At 40.0% G+C, this 20,370-nt stretch overlaps 1 protein-coding gene across 4 annotated transcripts in view; it reads right to left on the minus strand.

The window, feature by feature from the left end:
• The window catches only part of KLF8 (Kruppel like factor 8), a 50,134-nt gene extending 30,439 nt beyond the window's left edge, over window positions 1-19,695 (minus strand). Inside the window, exons 1-3 of one of the 4 annotated variants that reach the window (XM_025372616.1) lie at window positions 19,312-19,657; window positions 18,714-18,897; window positions 10,734-10,807 (exon numbers count right to left, since the gene is read on the minus strand). In XM_025372616.1, coding sequence (XP_025228401.1) covers window positions 10,734-10,807; window positions 18,714-18,720 — 81 coding nt within the window. In that variant the 5' untranslated portion in view covers window positions 18,721-18,897; window positions 19,312-19,657. Of the gene's footprint in view, window positions 1-10,733; window positions 10,808-18,713 lie in introns of all 4 variants that reach the window. The other 3 variants (XM_025372614.1, XM_025372615.1, XM_025372617.1) reach the window with 3 other exon arrangements.
• Between the last annotated feature and the right edge of the window lie 675 nt (window positions 19,696-20,370).

Here is a 20,370-nt window from a genome sequence, read left to right on the forward strand (position 1 = left end):
CAACAGACACATGAAAAAATGCTCATCATCACTGGCCATCAGAGAAATGCAAATCAAAACCACAATGAGATACCATCTCACACCAGTTAGAATGGCAATCATTCAAAAGTCAGGAAACAACAGGTGCTGGAGAGGATGTGGAGAAATAGGAGCACTTTTACACTGTTGGTGGGATTGTAAACTAGTTCAACCATTACGGAAAATAGTATGGCGATTCCTCAAGGATCTAGAACTAGAAGTACCATATGACCCAGCCATCCCATTACTGGGTATATGCCCAAAGGATTATAAATCATGCTGCTATAAAGACACATGCACACGTATGTTTATTGCGGCACTATTCACAATAGCAAAGACTTGGAATCAACCCAAATGTCCATCAGTGACAGACTGGATTAAGAAAATGTGGCACATATACACCATGGAATACTATGCAGCCATAAAAAAGGATGAGTTTGTGTCCTTTGTAGGGACATGAATGCAGCTGGAAACCATCATTCTTAGCAAACTATCACAAGAACAGAAAACCAAATACCGCATGTTCTCACTCATAGGTGGGAACTGAACAATGAGATCACTTGGACATGGGAAGGGGAACATCACACACCGGGGCCTATCACGGGGAGGGGGGAGGGGGGAGGGATTGCATTGGGAGTTATAACTGATGTAAATGATGAGTTGATGGGTGCTGACGAGTTGATTGGTGCAGCACACCAACATGGCACAAGTATACATATGTAACAAACCTGCACGTTATGCACATGTACCCTAGAACTTAAAGTATAATAATCATAAAAAAATTAAAAAAAAAAAGAAAGTGGTAATGCAAGATTAGAAAGAAAAGAACAAAATACTATAGACAGCACAGTAGGTGGAAGGAGAGGAAGGGATGTTATAGAAACACGATAAAGCCTAGGCTCCTCCCAAACAGAAAGAGAAAACCTGTTTTTGTAAACAGGTGCCTTCCAGCTTTGCTCTGGGTTAAACCAATTAGTTTTATGCCTGGATACATATGCACACATATGTTGTACACATTCATTGTTTAGGTCAAAAAGTCTGTTTAACCTTCTAAAACCCAAGTCTTTTTCCAATAAGAGCGTTATGTGTTTGTGATTAGAAAAAGGAGAGGTGGATGGAAATGGGTATTATTAGAAAGCTAGACTTAATCTAACAAACCTGGCAATTTTAAGAGATTGGGATAGTAGCAGCCACAATCAGGCAAAATGAGATCAGAAATGTACATATGTATGTATATATGTATATGTATGCATATATTTGTTCACTAGGTATTTGTTTAGTACCTAGCACAAAACTATAGAAAATGTGAAAAATACTAAATCAGTTTTTCTTCCTCAAATAATCTAAGGTTGTTTTTAGGTGATACATGGATGAAGTTATTTTAATATTTATGCTTCCTCTGTTGTACTGTACGTTGGAAAATATATATAACACATTGTAGTGGGCTGAATGGTTACCCTCAAAAAGACCTGTCCACAGTTCAATTCCCAGAATCTTTTCGGAAAAAGTATCTTTGCAGATATAATTAAAGAACTTGAAGAGAGCCTGCTGGATTATCTGGGTGGGCCCTAAATTCTATGACTAGTGTCCTTCTAAGAGACATACAGAGGAATAACACACAAAGACACAGAGGAGAAGGTAATGTGAAGATGCAGACTGACAGTGGAGTGATTGGGCTACAAGCCAAAGAACACCTGTATGTACTAGAAGCTGGAAGAGGCAAGGAAAAGATTCTTCACTAAAGCCTTCAGAGGCAGCATGACCCTGACAATAACTTGATTTCAGATTTCTGGCCTCTAGAACTGTGAGAGAACACATTTCTCTTGTTTTAACCCACCTAGTTTGTGGTAGTTTGTTTCAGCAATTCTCGGAAAGTAATACCTCACATCAAACCAAGAATTCTCCAGATAGCTTAGGACAAAACTAATATAGATTTCTTTATTTATTTAAATAATTTGTAAAGTATGTAAATAATATTGATGGCAAGGATGTGGCAAAAATCATGAATGTGGTAAGTAAATAACTGAAGTTTGGGAGACAAAAAATATTACAGGGGAGACAAGAGATATTTACATAAAGCAGTTGACAATAGAGAACAGGTACCACATTAGTGACTAATACAGATAATTTAGTGTTCCAGGAGCATGAGTTCACTAGAGATTCGTGATAGTTGGGGTTTTCTGTGAATGTTTCATGGAAGAGATGGAATTGGAATTTGAGTCCTAAGAAAAGTGAAGAGTTTGGTGAGCTATACAAGCTCATTGAGGCACAATCCATTTAGAAAAAACAGTGTGGGGAAAAGTGGCACAGAAATGTATGAAGCCTCAGAATGCAGCCCAGCTTTAAAAAGAGAGAAGGAAAAAAAAAAGAAATGTATGAGCCAATTTGATAGTATCATGGAAATATTGTTCATTTTCTTGGGCGTGACAGTGTTGATGTAGTTATGTAGGACAATGTCATTATTTGTAGGTGATGCATGCAGAATAATTTAGGGGTGAAGTTTCTTGATGCAACTTACAATAGTAATAAAATGGGGGGGGAGAGAGAGAATTAGGCTGTATGAAAATATGTGCCAAATATTAACAATATTAAATTAGGGTAAAGGAGAGACATGTATGATAAAATTTAACCCTAACACTGCTCATACATTTTGACCAAGACATCCCACTTGCAGGAAGTAATCAGAAATGAAAACTAAAGGGCAGGTGACAACCAAGTGCTCATTCACTATATGGTATGTTGATATAGAATATGTAACAAACCTGCACGTTATCCACATGTACCCTAGAACTTAAAAGTATAATAAAAAAAAAAAGAAAAAAAAAAGAAATTTAGAGAAGGGAGAGCAGCATATGTGCCCTGAGCTACACACCCACCCAGTAATCCTATCTTTTGACATAAACAAATCCTATAATGAATCAAACCAGGAGGCTTCTCCACACTAGAATGATGCCAGCATTGTGTAGTTGCAGAACACAAACTCCTAGCCCTTGTCACCTGAGACATGACCAGTGTGCTGTGGCCATGTATCACAAGCACTCTGGCTTTTCTAAAAACAAGATATCCTGGAAATGCCAAGAAACAAACAAAAAAAGTGCTTAGATCCCTTACTATCCAGACTTTTCTATACACTGAACCAATTTCAAAGTGCCTCCAAATTCTGGAAGTTCAGTATGCTTAAAGAATGCATAGAAAACCATTTCTAGAATTATACTTAGGTACACTGAGATTTCAAAATAAGGTAGCTTTGGCCAGATGCAGTGGCTCACGCCTGTAATCCCAGCACTTTGGGAGGCCGAGGCAGGCGGATCACGAGGTCAGGAGAGGCTATTCTCCTAAGGGAATTAATGCAGGAACAGAAAACCAAATACTGCATGTTCTTATTTATGAGAGCTAAACGTTGGGTACTCATGGACATAAAGATGGCAAAAATAGACACTGGGGACTACTAGAAGAAAGAGGGAGAGAGGAGAACAAGGGTTGAAAAACCACTGAATACTACGCTCACTACCATGGTGACAAACCTCCATATCCTAAACCTCAGTATCACACAATACACCCATGTAACAAACCTGCACATGTATCCCCGAATCTAAAATAAAAGTTGAAGACACTCACCAAAGAAACATCAGACTTAATCTGCACTATAGACCAAATGGATCCAATATATATTTACAGAACATTTCATCCAATGGCTGAAGAATACACATTATTTTCCTCAGCACAAGGATCATTCTCAATGACAGACTATATGTTAGGTGACAAAACACATCTTAAGACACTCAGAAAACCTGAAACAACATCAAGCATCTTCTCTGACCACAATAGAATAAAACTAGAAATTAATAACAAGAGGAATTTTGGAAACTATACAAACACCATACACCACTAGTATTATAAAACAGGAATTTATTAATGTTTAATAATATTAAACTATAATTTAATTAGGGAAATTAAAAAATATGCTCCTGCCAGGCATGGTGGCTCATGCCTGTAATCCCAGCACTTTGGGAGGTGGAGGTGGGCAGATCACCTGAGGTCGGGAGTTCGAGACCAGCCTGACCAACATGGAGAAACTCCGTCTCTACTAAAAATACAAAATTAGCCGGACGTGGTGGTGCATGCCTGTAATCCCAGCTACTCGGGAGCCTGAGGCAGGAGAATCACTTGAACCCAGGAGGCGGAAGTTGCAGTGAGCTGAGATCACACCATTTCACTCCAGCCTGGGCAACAACAGTGAAATTCCATCTCAAGCAAACAAACAAACAAACAAAAAAAATTGCTCCTGAATGACCAGTGAGTCAATGAAGAAATTAAGAAGAAAATTGAAAAATTTCTTGAAACAAATAATAATGGAAAACAACATATCGAAACCTATGGAATATAGCAAAAGCCATCATAAGAGGGAAGTTTTATAGCTACAAGTGCCTAAATCAGAAGACAGAAAAAACTTCAAATAAACAATCTAATAATTCATCTTAAAGACCTAGAAAAGCAATGATACCTGCATATTCTTTTTGAAAAAAAAATAGAAAAGCAAGAGCAAACCAAACCCAAAATTCGTAGAAGAAATAACAGATGAGAGGAGAAATAAATGAATTTGAAATAGAACTATACAAAAGATCAATGAAATAAAAAGTTGTTTTTTGAAAAGTTAAACAAAATTGACAAACCTTTAGCCAGGCTAATGAGAAAAAAAAGAGAGAAGATCCAAATAAACTATCAGAAATGAAAAAGGAGACATTAAAACTGATATTGTAGAAATTCAAAGGATCATTAGTGGCCACTATGAAAAATTACATGTCAATGAATTGAAAAATCTAGGAAAAAATGAGCAAATTCCTAGACACATATAACCTAACACGATTGAACCATGAAATCCAAAACATGAACAGACCAATAACAAGTAATGAGATTGAAGCCATAATAAAAAGTCTCCTAAAACAAAAGCCCAGGACCTGATAGTTTCACAGCTGAATTCTACCAAACATTTAAAGAAGAATTCATACCAGTTCTACTGAAACTATTCTGAAAAATAGAGGAGGGACTATTTCCAAACTCATTCTACAAGGCCAGTATTACCCTGATACCAAAACCGGACAAAGACACATCAAAAAAAAAAAAGAAAATTACAGGCCAATATCTCTGATGAATACTGATGCAAAAATCCTCGACAAGCTACTGGCAAACCAAATTCAACAATACATTAGAAAGATCCTTCATCCTGACCAAGTGGGATCCCTGGGTGCAAAGACAGTTCAACATATACAAATCAATCAATGTGATAAATAATATCAATAGAATGAAGGATAAAAATCGTGATTATTTCAACTGATGCTGAAAAAGCGTTTGATAAAATTCAACATCCCTTCAAAAACCTGGGGATACAGGTAACACCTTATCATAATAAAAGTCATATAAAACAGACCAACAGCTAGTATCATATTGAATGGGGAAAAACTGAAAGCCTTTCCTGTAAGACCTGGCACATGTCAAGGATGCCCATTGTCAACACTGTTATTCCACATAGTATTGGAAATCCTAGCTAGAACCATCAGAAAAGAGAAAGATATAAAGGGCATTCAAATTGGAAAATAAGAAGTCAAATTATTTTTGTTTGCAGATGATATGATCTTATATTTGGAAAAACCTAAAAACTCCACAAAAAACTATTAGAACCGATAAACAAATGCAGTAAAGTTGCAGTATAGAAAATCAAACTAATCAAATCAGTAGCATCTTTATGCCAACAGTGAACAATCTGAAAAAGAAATAAAAAAGTAAACCTGTTTACAATAGCCACACATAAAATTAAATACCTGCAAATTAACTTAACCAAAGAAGTGGGAGATGTCTACAACGAAAACTATAAAACACTGATGAAAGAAATTGAAGAGAACATCAAAAAATGGAAAAATATTCTATGCTCATGGATTGGAAGAATCAATATTGTTGATATGTCGATACTGACAGGGACAGGAGGCAGGGAAATTCTAGGCAGAAGTGGGCAGGTCCCTGGTGAGGGCCCCACCCTGAAGCCTGGAACCACGGGGTCCAAAGTGAGAACTTACATTTCCGTTTTCCTGCTTGAATGTTGCCTTTTCCACAACCACCCATGGCTGACCCTGCCCCCTATCCTGTGTCCATAAAAACCCAGGCTCAGCTGGCAGAGAGAGAAGCAGCTGAACGTTGGAGATTATAGTTGGATGTTGGAGAGAAGCAGCTTGACTTCAGAGGGACAGCTTGATGGCATAGCTTTGGGGAGGAGTCCAGATGGGGACACCTGGACTCCAGGGGAAGATTACCTTCCTGCTCCATCCCCTTTTCAGCTCCCCCTCCCACTGATAGCCACTTTGATCAGCAATAAAATCCCCCACATTAACCACCTTCGATTCATTGTGTAACCTCATTCCTCCTGGATGCCAGACAAGAACTTGAGTGTGGGTGCAAAAGGTTGTCACACTGACCCTCCGGTGAGCTGTTAACGCTTAAGCCATCCATAGACAGCAAGGCTAAAAGGGCACTGTTAACACTCCTTCTGGGGCCTCAGGGGTCGCAGGCACCCACCAGACCCTGCTGCGGGCTGCGCATAGAGTTTTGCTCCTGCCGGTGCCCAAAGGCACTCACCCCAGCTCCTGCACCCAGTGACCTGTGCTTCCCCTCCCACAAGGGCTAGAACGCAGCAGGTTTAAGTGAGTGGAATTCGTCCCTGCTAGTGCCAAAGCGCCAGCTAGGTCCAGCACCAGTGCACTCCAGTTCCCACCCATGAAGGGGTCAGGGAAATATCCCGCTTCAATACTACCCCAAACACAATATAGATTCAATAAAATCTCTATCAAAATACCAATGACATTCTTGGCTGGGCGCAGTGGCTCATATCTGTAATATCAACACTTTGGGAGGCTGAGGTGGGTGGATCACTTGAGGTTAGGAGTTTGGGACCAGTCTGGTTAACATGGTGAAACCCCATCTCTACCAAAAAAAAAAAAAAAAAAAAATTAGCTGGGCATGGTGGCACATGCCCATAGTCCCTGCTACTTGGGAGGCTGAGGCACAAGAATTGCTGGAAGCCGAGAGGTGAAGGTTGCAACGAGCCGAGATTGTGCCACTGCACTCTGGCCTGGGCAAAAGAGTGAGACAACATCACAAAAAAAAAAAAAAAAAAAAAAAAAAAAAAAGACATTATCTACAAAAATAGAAAAACAAAATCCAAAAATTTATATAAAACCACAAATATCCAGAATAGCCAAAGTTATCCTAAGCAAAAAGAACAAAACTGAAGGAATCACATTACCTGACTTCAAGTTATACTACAGAGCTATAGTAACCAAAATGGCATTGTATTGGCATGAAAACAAACATATAGTACAGTGGAACAAAATGGAGAACCCAGAAATAAATCCATGCATCTACAAAGAATTCATTTTTTACAAAGGTGCCAAGAACATACATTGGGGAATGGGTGTTCTCTTCAATAAACGGCGCTAGGAAAACTGGATATCCATATGCAGAACAATGAAACCAGAACCCTACCTGTAACCATATACAAAAATTAAATTAAAATGGATTAAAGAGTTAAATCTAAGACCTCAAACTATGAAACTGCTGCAAAAAATATTTGGGAAAATCTCCAGGACATTGGTCTGGGCAAAAATTTCTTGAGCAACCCCACAAACACAGGCAACCAAAGCAAACAGGAACAAATGGGATCACATCAATTAAAAAGCTTCTGCACAGCAAAGGATTCAGTCAATAAAGTGAAGAGACAACCCATAGATTGGGAGAAAATATTTGTAAACTACCCATCTAACAGATTAATCACCAGAATATACAATGAGCTCAAACAACTCAATAGAAAAAAGTCTAATAATTCAATTTAAAAATGGGTAAAACATTTGAATAGATATTTCTCAAAAGAAGACATACAAATGGCAAACAGGTATATGAAAAGGTGCTCAACATTGGTGATCGTCAGAGAAATTCAAATCAAAACTACAATGAGATATCATCTCACCACATTCAAAATGGCTTTTATCCAAGAGACAGGCAATAATAAATGCTGGTGAGGATGTGGAGAACAGAAAACACTTGTGCACTGTTGGTGGGAACGTAAATTAGTACAGCCACTATGGAGAACAGTTTGGAGGTTCCTCAAATAATTGAAAATTCAGCTACTATATGATCCAGCAATCCCACTGCTGGGTATATACCCAAAAGAAAGGAAATCAGTATATTAAAGAGATATCTGCACTTCCATGTGTGTTGTAGCACTATTCACAATAGCTAAGATTTGGAAGCAACCTAAGTATTCATCAACAGATGAATGGATAAAGAAAATGTGGTACAGATACACAATGGAGTACTATTCAGCCATGAAAAGAATGAGATCCTGTCATTTACAATAACATGGATGGAACTGGAGATTATTATGTTAAGTGAAATAAGTCAGGTATAGAAAGACAACTATCACATGTTCTCATTTATTTGTGGGATCTAAAAATCAAAACAATTGAACTCATGGACATAGAGAGTAGAAGAATGGTTATAGAGGCTAGGAAGGGCAGTAGGGTGTTGAGGAGGAGGTGGTCGTGGTGAATGTGTACAAAAAAATAGTTAGAAATTGTCTGGGTGCAGTGGCTCTCCCCTGTAATCCCCAGTACTTTGGGAGGCCGAGGTGGGCAGATCACCTGAGGTCAGGCTTTCAAGAACAGCCTGGCCAACATGGCGAAACCCTGTCTCTACTAAAAATATAAAAAATTATCTGGGCGTGGTGGTGTGTGCCTGTAGTCCTAGCTACTCAGGAGGCGGAGGCAAAAAAATTGCTTGAATCTGGGAGGCAGAGGTTGCAGTGAGCTGAGAAGCCACCACTGCACTCCAGCCTGGGCAACAGAGAGAGACTCCATCTCAAAAAAAAAGTTCAAAATAATAAATAAGACCTACTATTTGATAGCACGATCTGGTGACTAGGGTGCCTGGGCAACAGAGAGAGACTCTATCTCAAAAAAAAAAAAAAAGTTAGAAATAACAAATAATACCTACTATTTGATAGCATGATAGGGTGACTAGAGTCAATAATAACTTAACTGTACACTTAAAAATATCTAAAAGAGTGTAATTGCATTGTTTGTAACACAAAGGATAAATGCTGCAGGGATGGATACCCCATTCTCTATAATGTGATTATTTCACATTGCATGCTTGTATGAAAACATCTCATGTTTCCCATAAATATATACACCTACTATGTACCTACAAAAATTAAAAATAAAGCCAGCCACGGTGGCTCACACCTATAATCCTAGCACTCTGGGAGGCTGAGGTGGGCGGATCATGAGGTTTGGAGTTTGAGACCAGCCTGGCCAATATGGTGAAACCCCGTCTCTACTAAAAATACAATAATTAGCCAGGCATGGTGGTGGTGCATGCCTGTAGTCCCAGCTACTCGGGAGGCTGAGGCAGAAGAATAGCTTGAACCCGGGAGGCAGAGGATGAAGTGAGCCGAGATTGCGCCACTGCAATCCAGCCTGGGTGACAGAGTGAGACTCCGTCTAAAAAATAAAAAAATAAATACATACATAAAATAAATAAAAATTCAAAAATTCAAAAAATAAAATAAAAGTTGAAATTATAACAAAAAAGGATTCCTAAATGTAATCTAGATACTTTATCTGATGAATTAAATAAAGAAACAGACAAGTTTGTTTATACAACACTGTATACTCAAGTCTATAGGTGATTTAAGAATTTTCAAGGTTAATTTTGATTGTATTTGAGTTTCACACATGGAGTGATTTTGCAACCCCAAGAAAGATGGGACTTCAACATCTAGCACAGAGCCCTGGGATATAAAAATCCAGATAACCTGTTTCAAATCCTAATTCTTCGAGTGTTCAAGGCCAGTTTTATTTTCCATCAAATGGGGAAACTAAGAATAATGATGATTAATTTTATGTGACAACTTGGCTGGGCTACAGTGCCCAGATATTTGGTCAAACATTATTCTAGATGTTTCTGTGAAGGTATTTTTTTGGATGAGACCAACATTTAAATAATCATATTTTAAATAGAGCACATTACTCTCTATAACGTGATTGGTCCTCATCCAGTTGAAGGCCTTAGTAAAACAAAGACTGTCCTCCATAGAGCAAGAAATAATTCTTCTCACAATCTGCTTTTGGACTCAAAACTGCAACTCCTTCTGAATCTCCAGGCTGCCGGCCCGCCCCGATGGGGTTTTGGACTTGCCATGCCTCCACAATCTAATGAGGCAATTTCTTGAAATCTCTCTCTCTCTCCATGTACATACACACATACATACACCATACACACATATCTCGTTGGTTCTGTTTCCCTGGAGAACACTAATTAATACACTGTTCAACAGGATTATGGTGAAGATTGAATAAGACAATGCATTTAATCTTCATCCTATATGAAATAGTGCTAGATAAATAGTTGCTATTGTCTACTAAAGGTCTACTCTTGTCTTTACAGCCTTGATTCCAGAGGCTATGTTTCTTGTAGGCCAGATCTACTCCCTAGTTGAACATGAAACCAAGGTATTTATATACTTTCTAGAAATATGTCTTCCTTCACCTCTTCTCAATCCCCAAACATGTAATAGAAAGAAAAATGAGTTTAAATTCTGTAATCACTACCAGGTATTCAATACTATTATGGCCCAATATTAGTACCCTATTTTCCTGATAACTGACCTGCTTGAATACCTGCATCGAGCCACCTTCTGAATTAAGTTGGACCTCCAAGTTGTTTATGAGTTGATCCATATCTGGAAAAGAGAAAAGGAAAAGACAACTTTCAGAATAAAATCTAACTCACTATATGCGTAAGTACGCCATTAATGTTATGTGTGTTCTATGACCTTTATCTTTCAGTACTTACTAGATACTGATAAGCCATTGAAATATTCTGATTTATTTTACTCATCAAGATGGCCCTAACTTTTCCCCAATAATATTAGCCACTCCCCTCCACCAAACTGCATGCAGGTAATCTGTTTCTTCTTATTTCTCCAACACGCTCTGCCTTCATAGGAACATCAGCATAGCTACAGTTTTCAGTATCCTACCTTCCTGGTCTAGTTCTTGCTTGAAGGAGTTCTAAGTTCTAAGCTTCTATATGTATATTTACCCCAGTGAACTTATTTACACGTCAAGGCCAAATCTCTCTAGACATATTTTATCTATCTACGTCTCTTAAATCTACAAGCCAGGTGGGGTAATAAAAACAGTTTTCTCTTTCCTCTTTAGTTTTTCCTCTTATGGAAAAGCAACTGGTGACCTAATTCAGCTGCCTTAAACCATCAGTCATTCATACTAGAAGCACCTACTAGCTTTCTTCCTCAACCAGATTTTCTGGGAGTTAGATGTGCAGCATTCACATCCCGTAATCTTTGGCAAGGCCTTTTTTTTTTTTTTTTTCCTAAGCCTCAACTTGTCCATCTATGATTAAAAGATTTCAGACTATCCTCTGCAAAGCCCTAAGGCTTCCATGGAACTTGGGGGTGGGGTTTGTTAAATTAAGGTTAGCTTAAAGCTTCCTCCTTACATATTTCAAGTTCAGCCTAAAGGTTTCCCCATCCATAATGAACCATAACCTAACTGGATGTGTAGACAGAGTGTAACCTACTCTTGCGCCAATCACAGAGTTTCAGCCAATTACAGGCAGTCAACAACTCGAAGTGTTTGAATAAGGCAAATACTGAGATGTGATCAATCTAGCCGTTTTTATACCTCACTTCCATTTTCTATATGTCACTTTCCTTTTTCTGTCCATAAATATTATCTGACTACATGGCAGCCCCAGAGTTGCTCTGAATCTATTATTTCTTCTGGGGGCTGTCTGATTCATGAATCATTCTTTGCTTGATTAAATTGTTAACTGTAATTTGTCTAAAGTTTCTCTTGTAACAGGTTAATGGAGGAACTGTAGTAAGTAATAACAATAGTAGAAAACTGACTTCCAATAGAATCTGAGCTCCTTGCAGGCAGATACTTTCATCTTTGTTTTTTTTCACTAATGTATTCCAAGGTCCTAGAACATTGCCTGGTACATGGTAGGTGTTTAATCACATTTCTGAAGGTTTTTGATGACAGTGACAGAAATGGAGAGTGAGGGAATGTGTTTTCTCAAGTACAGAAATTGGAAAAGAGTGGAAAAGAATGAAAAAAAATTAGAGAATTTATGCATGAAAGATGCCTGAGGTGTAATTAACTATGAAGTGAGAGGTGGTGGAGAGGGTAGCTAAGCTTTTTCTGATTTCTACGACAGGAAAAGGAGGTGTGATGGTGGAAAAAGAATGTGAGGTCAGGTAACTCTCATACAGCCCACAGGGGGGCACCAAAATGCCAGGAGAGCTTTCTTTGTTGCTGCCAGAAACATCTGTAGGAGTGGAGAAGATTCGATTCTCCCTCTGCATTCACACAACACCTTCAACAGGCTTCATTATTTCTAGCAAGTACAACTTAAGAGAGCCATCTCCAATCTGTTCTTCGATTCCTATGGATTAAGAGACAGCAGGGTTGAGGAAGCAGAGTATTTCTGAGAAACTACATTAGCTTCTATGAACCTCAGTTTCTTCACCTGCCAAAAGAGGGGAACACAGTATTGCCTTAACAGAGTTAATGTGAACATTCCATGTTAATACATTCATAGGCCATATAATGACATTTCAGTCAATGATGACCCATAGATAGATACCACAATTATTCTTTTTTTTTTTTTTTTAATACTTTAAGTTCTAGGGTACACGTGTGCACAACGTGCAGGTCTGTTACGTAAGTATCCATGGGCCACGTTGGTGTGCTGCACCCATTAACTCACCATTTACATTAGGTATATCTCCTAATGCTATCCCTCCCCCCTCCCCCCACTCCACAACAGGCCCCAGTGTGTGATGTTCCCCTTCCTGTGTCCAAGTGTTCTCATAGATACGACAATGATTCTATACGATTATAACAGAGCTAAAAAATTCCTATCACCTAGTGACATCATACCCGCTGTAATGTCACAGTGCAAAGCATTAGTCATGTATTTGTGGTGATATTGGTGTAAACAAATTGACTGTGCTGTCAGTCAATATAATTATATACAGTATATAACACTGAACAATGATCATAAATGACTATGTTACTGTTTTCTGTATTTACTACATTATACATTCTATCATCATTTTAGAGTGTACTCCTTCTACTTATTAAAAAAAAGTTAATTATAAAACATTCTCAGGCAGGTCCTTCAGGAGGTATCCCAGAAGAAGGTATTGTTGTCATAGGAGATGGCAGCTCCATGCATGCTATTACCCCTGCGACAAGATATAAGGTAGAAGACAGTGATATTGATGATCCTGACCCTCGCAGGCCTAGGCTGATGTGTGTCTTTGTGTCTTAGTTTTTAACAAAAACTTGTAAAAAGCAAAAAAAAAAAAAGAAAAAAAATTAACAATAAAAAAAGCTTATAAAATAAGAATACAAAGAAATAAAATATTTTTGTACAGCTGTACAGGATTTGTGTTTTGAGCTAAAAAAATTATAGTAAGCTAAGTTAATTTATAAGAAAAAAATTGCTTATAAATTTAGTGTAACCTAGTGTACATTGTTTAAAAAGTCTAAAGTAAGGTACAGTAATGTCCTAGGCCTTAACATTCACTCACTACTCATTCAATGACTTACTCAGAGCAACTTCTAGTTCTGCAAGTTTCCTTCATGTTAAGTGGTGTTCAGGTACACCATTTAAAAATATTTTATACCATATTTTAACTGTGCCTTTTCTATGTTTAGATACACAAATACACACCATTATGTTACAATTGCCTACAGTATCCAGTACAGTAACATCCTATAGAAGTTTGTAGCCTAGGAGCAATAGGCTATACCATATAGCCTAGGTTGTAGTAGATTATACCATCTAGGTTTATGTTAGTACATTCTATGACGAATAACTGTACATATAAATACACTTAAAACAAATCCTGGCATATAAAACATTCTCAACTAGCTATTATCACTACCATTATTATTGTTGATTATCAGAATCTTGAACTCTGGCCCAAAGAATCTCTCCTGTGTATCAAATAGGACTTTTGTACCCCATGAGTTCACAAACCTGCTCCACCTCTTATATTTCTAATCTTAATTTCTAGCACCACCATAAACCCAGTCTATCAGTCTAAAAACCTAGGGGCCAGACACCTTTGACTCCTCCCTCCCTATCTTCAGCCAGTTGGTTATCAGCTATAATAATTCTCCCACAGATATATCTCTTAAATCTAGCCCTTCATCATTTCTCAGTCATTTCCTTCCCCTTCTGGTAAATACTCCACATAGCTATCAAAGTGTAGTAAAACATGTGGGCTCTGGAGTAAGTGCCTAGAATCACATTTTGATTCTGTGACTTCTTTTTATTTTTTATTTTTTTATTATACTTTAAGTTCTAGGGTACATCTGTGACTTCTTAACAGTAAGAAGTTGGGCAAAGTTTTTCCAGCCTCTTGTGTCTGTTTTCTCATCTGTAAAATGGGAATAATAATAGTACCAGGTCACAGAGTTACTATGAGGATGTATCAAGTTGATATATGTTCAAGTATTTATAACAGTACCTGGCACAAAGAGGAATTGTCTGTTTCCTCCACCACCAGGTGAGCCCTTCAATAGTTACCTAGTCTTTTTCCTTTTTTTGTATCCCTATGTTTTAGCAGAGCATCTCCTATATACTATGTACTAACGTCCAGTGAATAAAGGAATGAATGATCATGGAAATGTGGGAAGATAGAGCCATAGCCAGAACTATAACTACCCATCTTCAAAACCTTTAATAGCAACAATCAAGGAGCCTGAAAAATACTTCTTGGCCCTCCTATATCACAAATATTTTAGTAAAATAGTATAACAGGGAGAGCTGACAATTAAGAATGTCACAGCCATTTCTGGTTAGATGTTTCTGTTTTAATCTTTAACATTACTGTGAGAACCAGGCCAACATCTGCAGCGGGTTGCCAGTTTTCTCTATCTGACCTAGACTGCAAATTTACTGAGGATAGAGGCCAGAGACCATGAAGTTTGTTTTCTTCCTTCTGGCAGTACCTCCTCCCTCCTTCCCACACAATATCTACTATAGTGTTGGCTATTTAGTAGGTACTTGGTAAAGACTTGATTACCATCAGAAAGTTCCCCTTTAAGTTGACCATGATGTCCTGTAAATGACATAGCAGTTCTGCTTTCTCCAAATACCTAACATGTACCTTTGAAGACAATTATCAGGCCAGCTTTCTTTTTCCCTGTCCCCCTTTTTGCCAGATGTAATCATCTACATTTCTTGATCTAGTTCCATTTTGTTTTATTTTTAAAAAATTGATTATTTCTCTAGAGTTTCTTTCAATTTTTTCTGCATTTCTCTTCTATTTACCATTTTTTCTTGAAATATTGTACATCACAAATACAGTGTCTTCAGAAAGGTCTACATGATGCTGAGCATATATTAACTTTGATTATTTGGAGCTAATTATTCCATCTCTTGTTTCTTCCTATATGTTCAATGATGGGGTTGTTTCATCTTCAGTTAGAATGGGCGGGGATGTGATGTGAATATATTTATTTCTTGTTTGCTAAACTAGTTCTGATAAATATACATAACAGTTGGTGCTAAAAGAATAACACACCTATTCCTTAATTTTGTAGCTAGATCCTAGAATAGATGTGTAGTGTTGAATTGGCTACTGCATTAACCTCACTTTCTGGAGCTCTACAAACTGAAATGGTCCAAGACTCTTCTAGGATGCCTTGTCTTGGTGCTCCTGAGCCACTGCTCAGGCAGTGAGTAGAAAGGTTATTCAGGAGCATCTAATTAAATGAGAAAATGAGGAAGAGGGGAAAGTTTAGTGCCAGCATTTGAGCACGGGACATGAATACCACAACAGCTACATTTTCCCACTGCTTCACTTTTATGCTGCCTTCTAAGTATTTACAAAATTAACACACTTATTCCTCACAGCAACCTTATGAGGTAGTTTCTATTATTATCCCCAATGCACAGATGGGACAACTAAAGTACAGAGTTTAAATAAGTTCACCATTACTATGGTCATAATAAGTTGCAGTACCAGAGAAGTGAAGGAAAGAGTCTTGAATGAGGGATGAGTGAAGAGTCCAGAGGTGATGATGGGCTGTATATTAGAAATGGTGAGTGTGAGGTTACAACAAAATGTCAAATTGCTAGTGATTTGAAATATCTGGATTGGGCTCTTGAGTTAGGTTATTGCTCCTTAATAATCCTAGAGCTTGGTTTGCCCACATCACATCTACTTTGTCTAAATATACAGATAACATCTTTTAGTATATTATACAGAGCATCTAGCATCTTTCAGATATTTAAATCCAGCTTCCTGTCTATATTCCACTTCTGCAAACACACAGCAGTATTTAAACAAAAGAAAAATTTTTAAATAACAAAAATGATGAGACCCTCAACTTATGAAACATATTAGATATCAGGCACTGGGTTCAATGCTTTACTTACATTATAATCACAAATTACCACATCATTTTAGAGAGGAGGAAACTGAGGCTAAATGATGAAAGTCAGTTGAGGATAGTAAACATTAGCATATAAAAATCAGGAAGAGGCCGGGTGCGGTGGCTCACGCCTGTAATCCCAGAACTTTGGGAGGCCGAGGTGGATGGATCACCTGAGGCTGGGAGTTCGAGACCAGCCTGACCGACATGGAGAAACCCTGTCTCCACTAAAAATACAAAATTAGCTGGGTGTGGTGGTGCATGCTGTAATCCCAGCTACTCAGGAGGCTGAGGCAGGAGAATTGCTTGAACCCGGGAGGCGAAAGTTGCGGTGAGCCGAGATCACGCCATTGCACTTCAGCCTGGGCAACAAGGGTGAAACACCGTGTCAAAAAAAAAAAAAAAAAAAAAATCAGGAAGAATACCAAACATGATCTCATACTGTCTTTGAATAAACAAATAAGCCCAAGACCACAGTGTTATTCCCTTATTCATACTCTGCTTAACAATAAGATGGTAATCATACTAGATGATCATCTATGTCAATCATCCTAATCAAGTTTTCCTTCATTCACAAAATCATGGCAATGTAAAGCTAGATCTTAGAAGATCATCTACAGCCCCCACCACACCAGACACAGACAATCTGGCAAGATCAAAGATGACTAGACTCTGTTTGCTACTTACAACTCTCACATAAGGGCTTCCCCATAACTCTGAAGAATGGGATGAGGTCACTTATGAATCACTTGTTTCTGTTATCCAAAAGTCCTGTTGGTTATATCATTCTGGTTAAGTTGCCCAAAGAATGAGAGGAAAGGCAGGCTAGTAGCCCTTTCTTTCAGAAGTGATGAAGTCTAGTGGAAACAACGTTAAATCAGAAGCAAATAAAACCTGTGTTCTAACCTCCGTCTTTGGACAAACTAATTCAGTCTTCCTGTTTCCTTTTACCACATCTGGAAGGTGTTTTAAGGACAGAAAAACACTAATTTTATCAGCTGTGCTCCAGAAAAAGAGTTCCAAACTGAGTAGAAAAAGTAAGTTAAACTAAGATACAAGTGGCAGCCTCTGCCACATACACAAGATATTTCATCCACCCGAATATCTACTGAGATAGAGTGACTAATCTGCATTCTATGGAAGAGAAAAACAAAGCCCAGGGTGATGTAGCTAATAAGTGGTGATACTAGGGTTTTAAAGCAGATTACTCCAAACCATGGCAATCTCCATCAGTTTCAAATCCAAATTTAAAGGTTATTCTTTTTGCTCAATTATTACCACACTGGATGGCAGGTGCTTAATAAATGCCTTTCTTCACGATGAAGACAATACCAAAAGAAACAAGACATGGCGCCTTTGGCCACCTGTTTGGATGTGATTTATTTTTTCCCAAATTCTTAGGGTTAAAAACAAACAAACAACAACAACAACAAAAACACAAAAAGACAGCTCCGCCAAGTGGCTGAACAAATGGATTCACTTCAGCAATCATAGCAACTCGGCCCAATCAGTCTTCCACCTACACAGACGAACCAACTGCCTTGGCCACGTCTTAAAGGGCCGGAGCAGAACCTACGCTCTGGCTTCCTTCTTCAACCAAGCTCAGCCCCTCCTTAAAGAGCTGGCACGCCCAAAGCAGCTCCTCCCCTGCAGCTGCTTCCAGGCCTCACTCTGTGCCTCCAATAGCCTAACTTTGCACCTTGAACCACTGTCCCCTCCTCCCTCTTTTCAGAAGCTTCTCTAGGTACCCGCTATGGTTTCAGGGGGTTACCTGGGAGAGTTGGCCTTGCGAATCCTGTTCTCTCTGGTTGTGACTTTGGCTGTGTGCCCTTAAGTCAAAGACAATCCTTACCGCTTAAGGAGTATTGGGAGTGCCGAGCCAGGGCAGACTAGACTAGACAAATTATCCATTCTTGCCCCCTTTCACTTCTTCCACCAAGCTCTCTCCTCTCCTTCTTAGCCCCTCTTCCTCTTTGCCCAACCCTTTAGTAAAGTCATTTTCCCTTGAGTTTCATTTGATTCCATACCGTGTTCTTAACCTTCCGCTCCCGCCCCCACTGCTGAAACCTCAAGTGGGGTGTGGGGGGGAGCAGGGCGACTGAGAGGGGGAGAGAATCTAAAAGAAAGAGGTGGGAGTGGGTGGGTATTAGTCCCAGAGTCACTTACCGACCATGTCACTAGCCGAGGACTCCTGAAGTGTCCAGAACTCATGCCGTCCTCCGGGAGGCTCATACTCCTGAGCTGATCGCAAGAGAGCTGCTCCCCTCACTCCCGCCCCATTCTGACATCGCGCAGGGCGACGCGCTCCCGTCTTCTCGTTCTTGGCCCCCCACTCCCCTCTTTCTCCGGGCTGGAAAATGAGGAGGGGATTGAAAGGGGAGGAGGGAGTCGATTCAGACCCAGCTGGGCCACTCTCGGAACAAGGGAAACAAAGCTCTCAAGCATCCAACCCAAAAATCAGGGGCCGGCAGAGTAGACTTTCTGAAAAGAATCCTCCCCCTGCAGCTTTTCCTTGGACAAAAATAAAGTGGGTTCGCTGGGCCGAAGTGGCCAGAGCTTAAGGTCCTCCGTTCCCCTTTTACCTCCACCAATTCAGTTCCGGCCAAGCCCGCTCTCCACCCATCCTCTGAACTCCACACACCCTTTAAAAGGAGAGGGCCGGGGGTGGGGGCTATGAAAACCAACCCAACCCCCAAAGCACTACTTGAACACAAAGTTGAGGCGGAGAAGAAATCCTTCAAGCCGGGAACCCACGAGGAGATACCACAAGAGGATCCCTTCACCGCCGCCGTTGCCGCCGCACACCCCAGCGCCTTCCTAAAAAGAAAGAAGGGAGGAGAAAAATGCCGACGATTGGTAGAATCATAGAGAAGAACACCAGCCCCAGGGCAGGGGCTTCAGCGAAAAATGGCAGCAACTCGTGCGGGTTCTCTGGGGCGGGGTTCCTTGGAGGCACCTAGCTGACCCACGGGGGACCTCGCGCCCCACGCGGGTCAGAACCTAAAGTGCTCTCTGGGCAACCTGAGTGGATGGAGTGATTCCGTCTTTCTCTGGCCCTGCTAGGCCCAAAGGAGAGGTGTGACTATCGTGAGGACTCCACCTAGGGTGGAGTTCCTTAAAAAGGACAGGCGGCCGCTAGAGGAGAGTGCAAAGTGGGAGGGGTGGAGAAGGGTGGGGCTGAGAAGGAGGAGGGAGGGAGGAAGGAGGGGGTGGGGCGGGGCCCTGGGCCGGGAGAGCTGGCCTCGCCCCTGGCGGGCGCCTCCCTCAGCCTCCAGCAGCGGCAGGTATAATTCCAATTAATTTCAGTTCCTTATCTGTCCCAAAATTAAGGCTTGCAAGCACACTGCTTGATTACCTATTTACTCCGGTTATGCTAACTCTCCAGGGGAGGGTGGTGAAACGGGTACTGGGATTGGGGCTGGAGGCTGTCTAGGAGGGAAAGGATAGGGAAAGGAGAAAACAAAAAAGCTGGCAACTGGAAGCGATATTTATCCTCCTACCTCTCCATGGTAACACGAGCAAGGACAGCGAGGTCACAATGTCTTCTCAGGGAGGAAGCTAAAAGGAACGGAGATTGGAGCTGGGTGCATTTTCTAGCAAGAGATAAGCCAAGGAGGTGAGGGCGAAGGAGTAGGTGGGGAAGAAGGAGTTGAAGATGATCTGTGAATACAGCGTGGCCCAGCAGGGAGACTTAAGAAAGGCTTTCTCAGTCTCCCAGATACCAGACCTCTAAGAATAGAGTTCTCAACCCCCTGAGACCGCCTCTCAGCCAGGCATTGGCGAAGATCCCCATAAAGCTGAATCCACAGGATAGGAGCCATGT

The sequence above is a fragment of the Theropithecus gelada genome, chromosome X (assembly GCF_003255815.1).
Source record: "Theropithecus gelada isolate Dixy chromosome X, Tgel_1.0, whole genome shotgun sequence".
Lineage (NCBI taxonomy): Eukaryota > Metazoa > Chordata > Mammalia > Primates > Cercopithecidae > Theropithecus > Theropithecus gelada.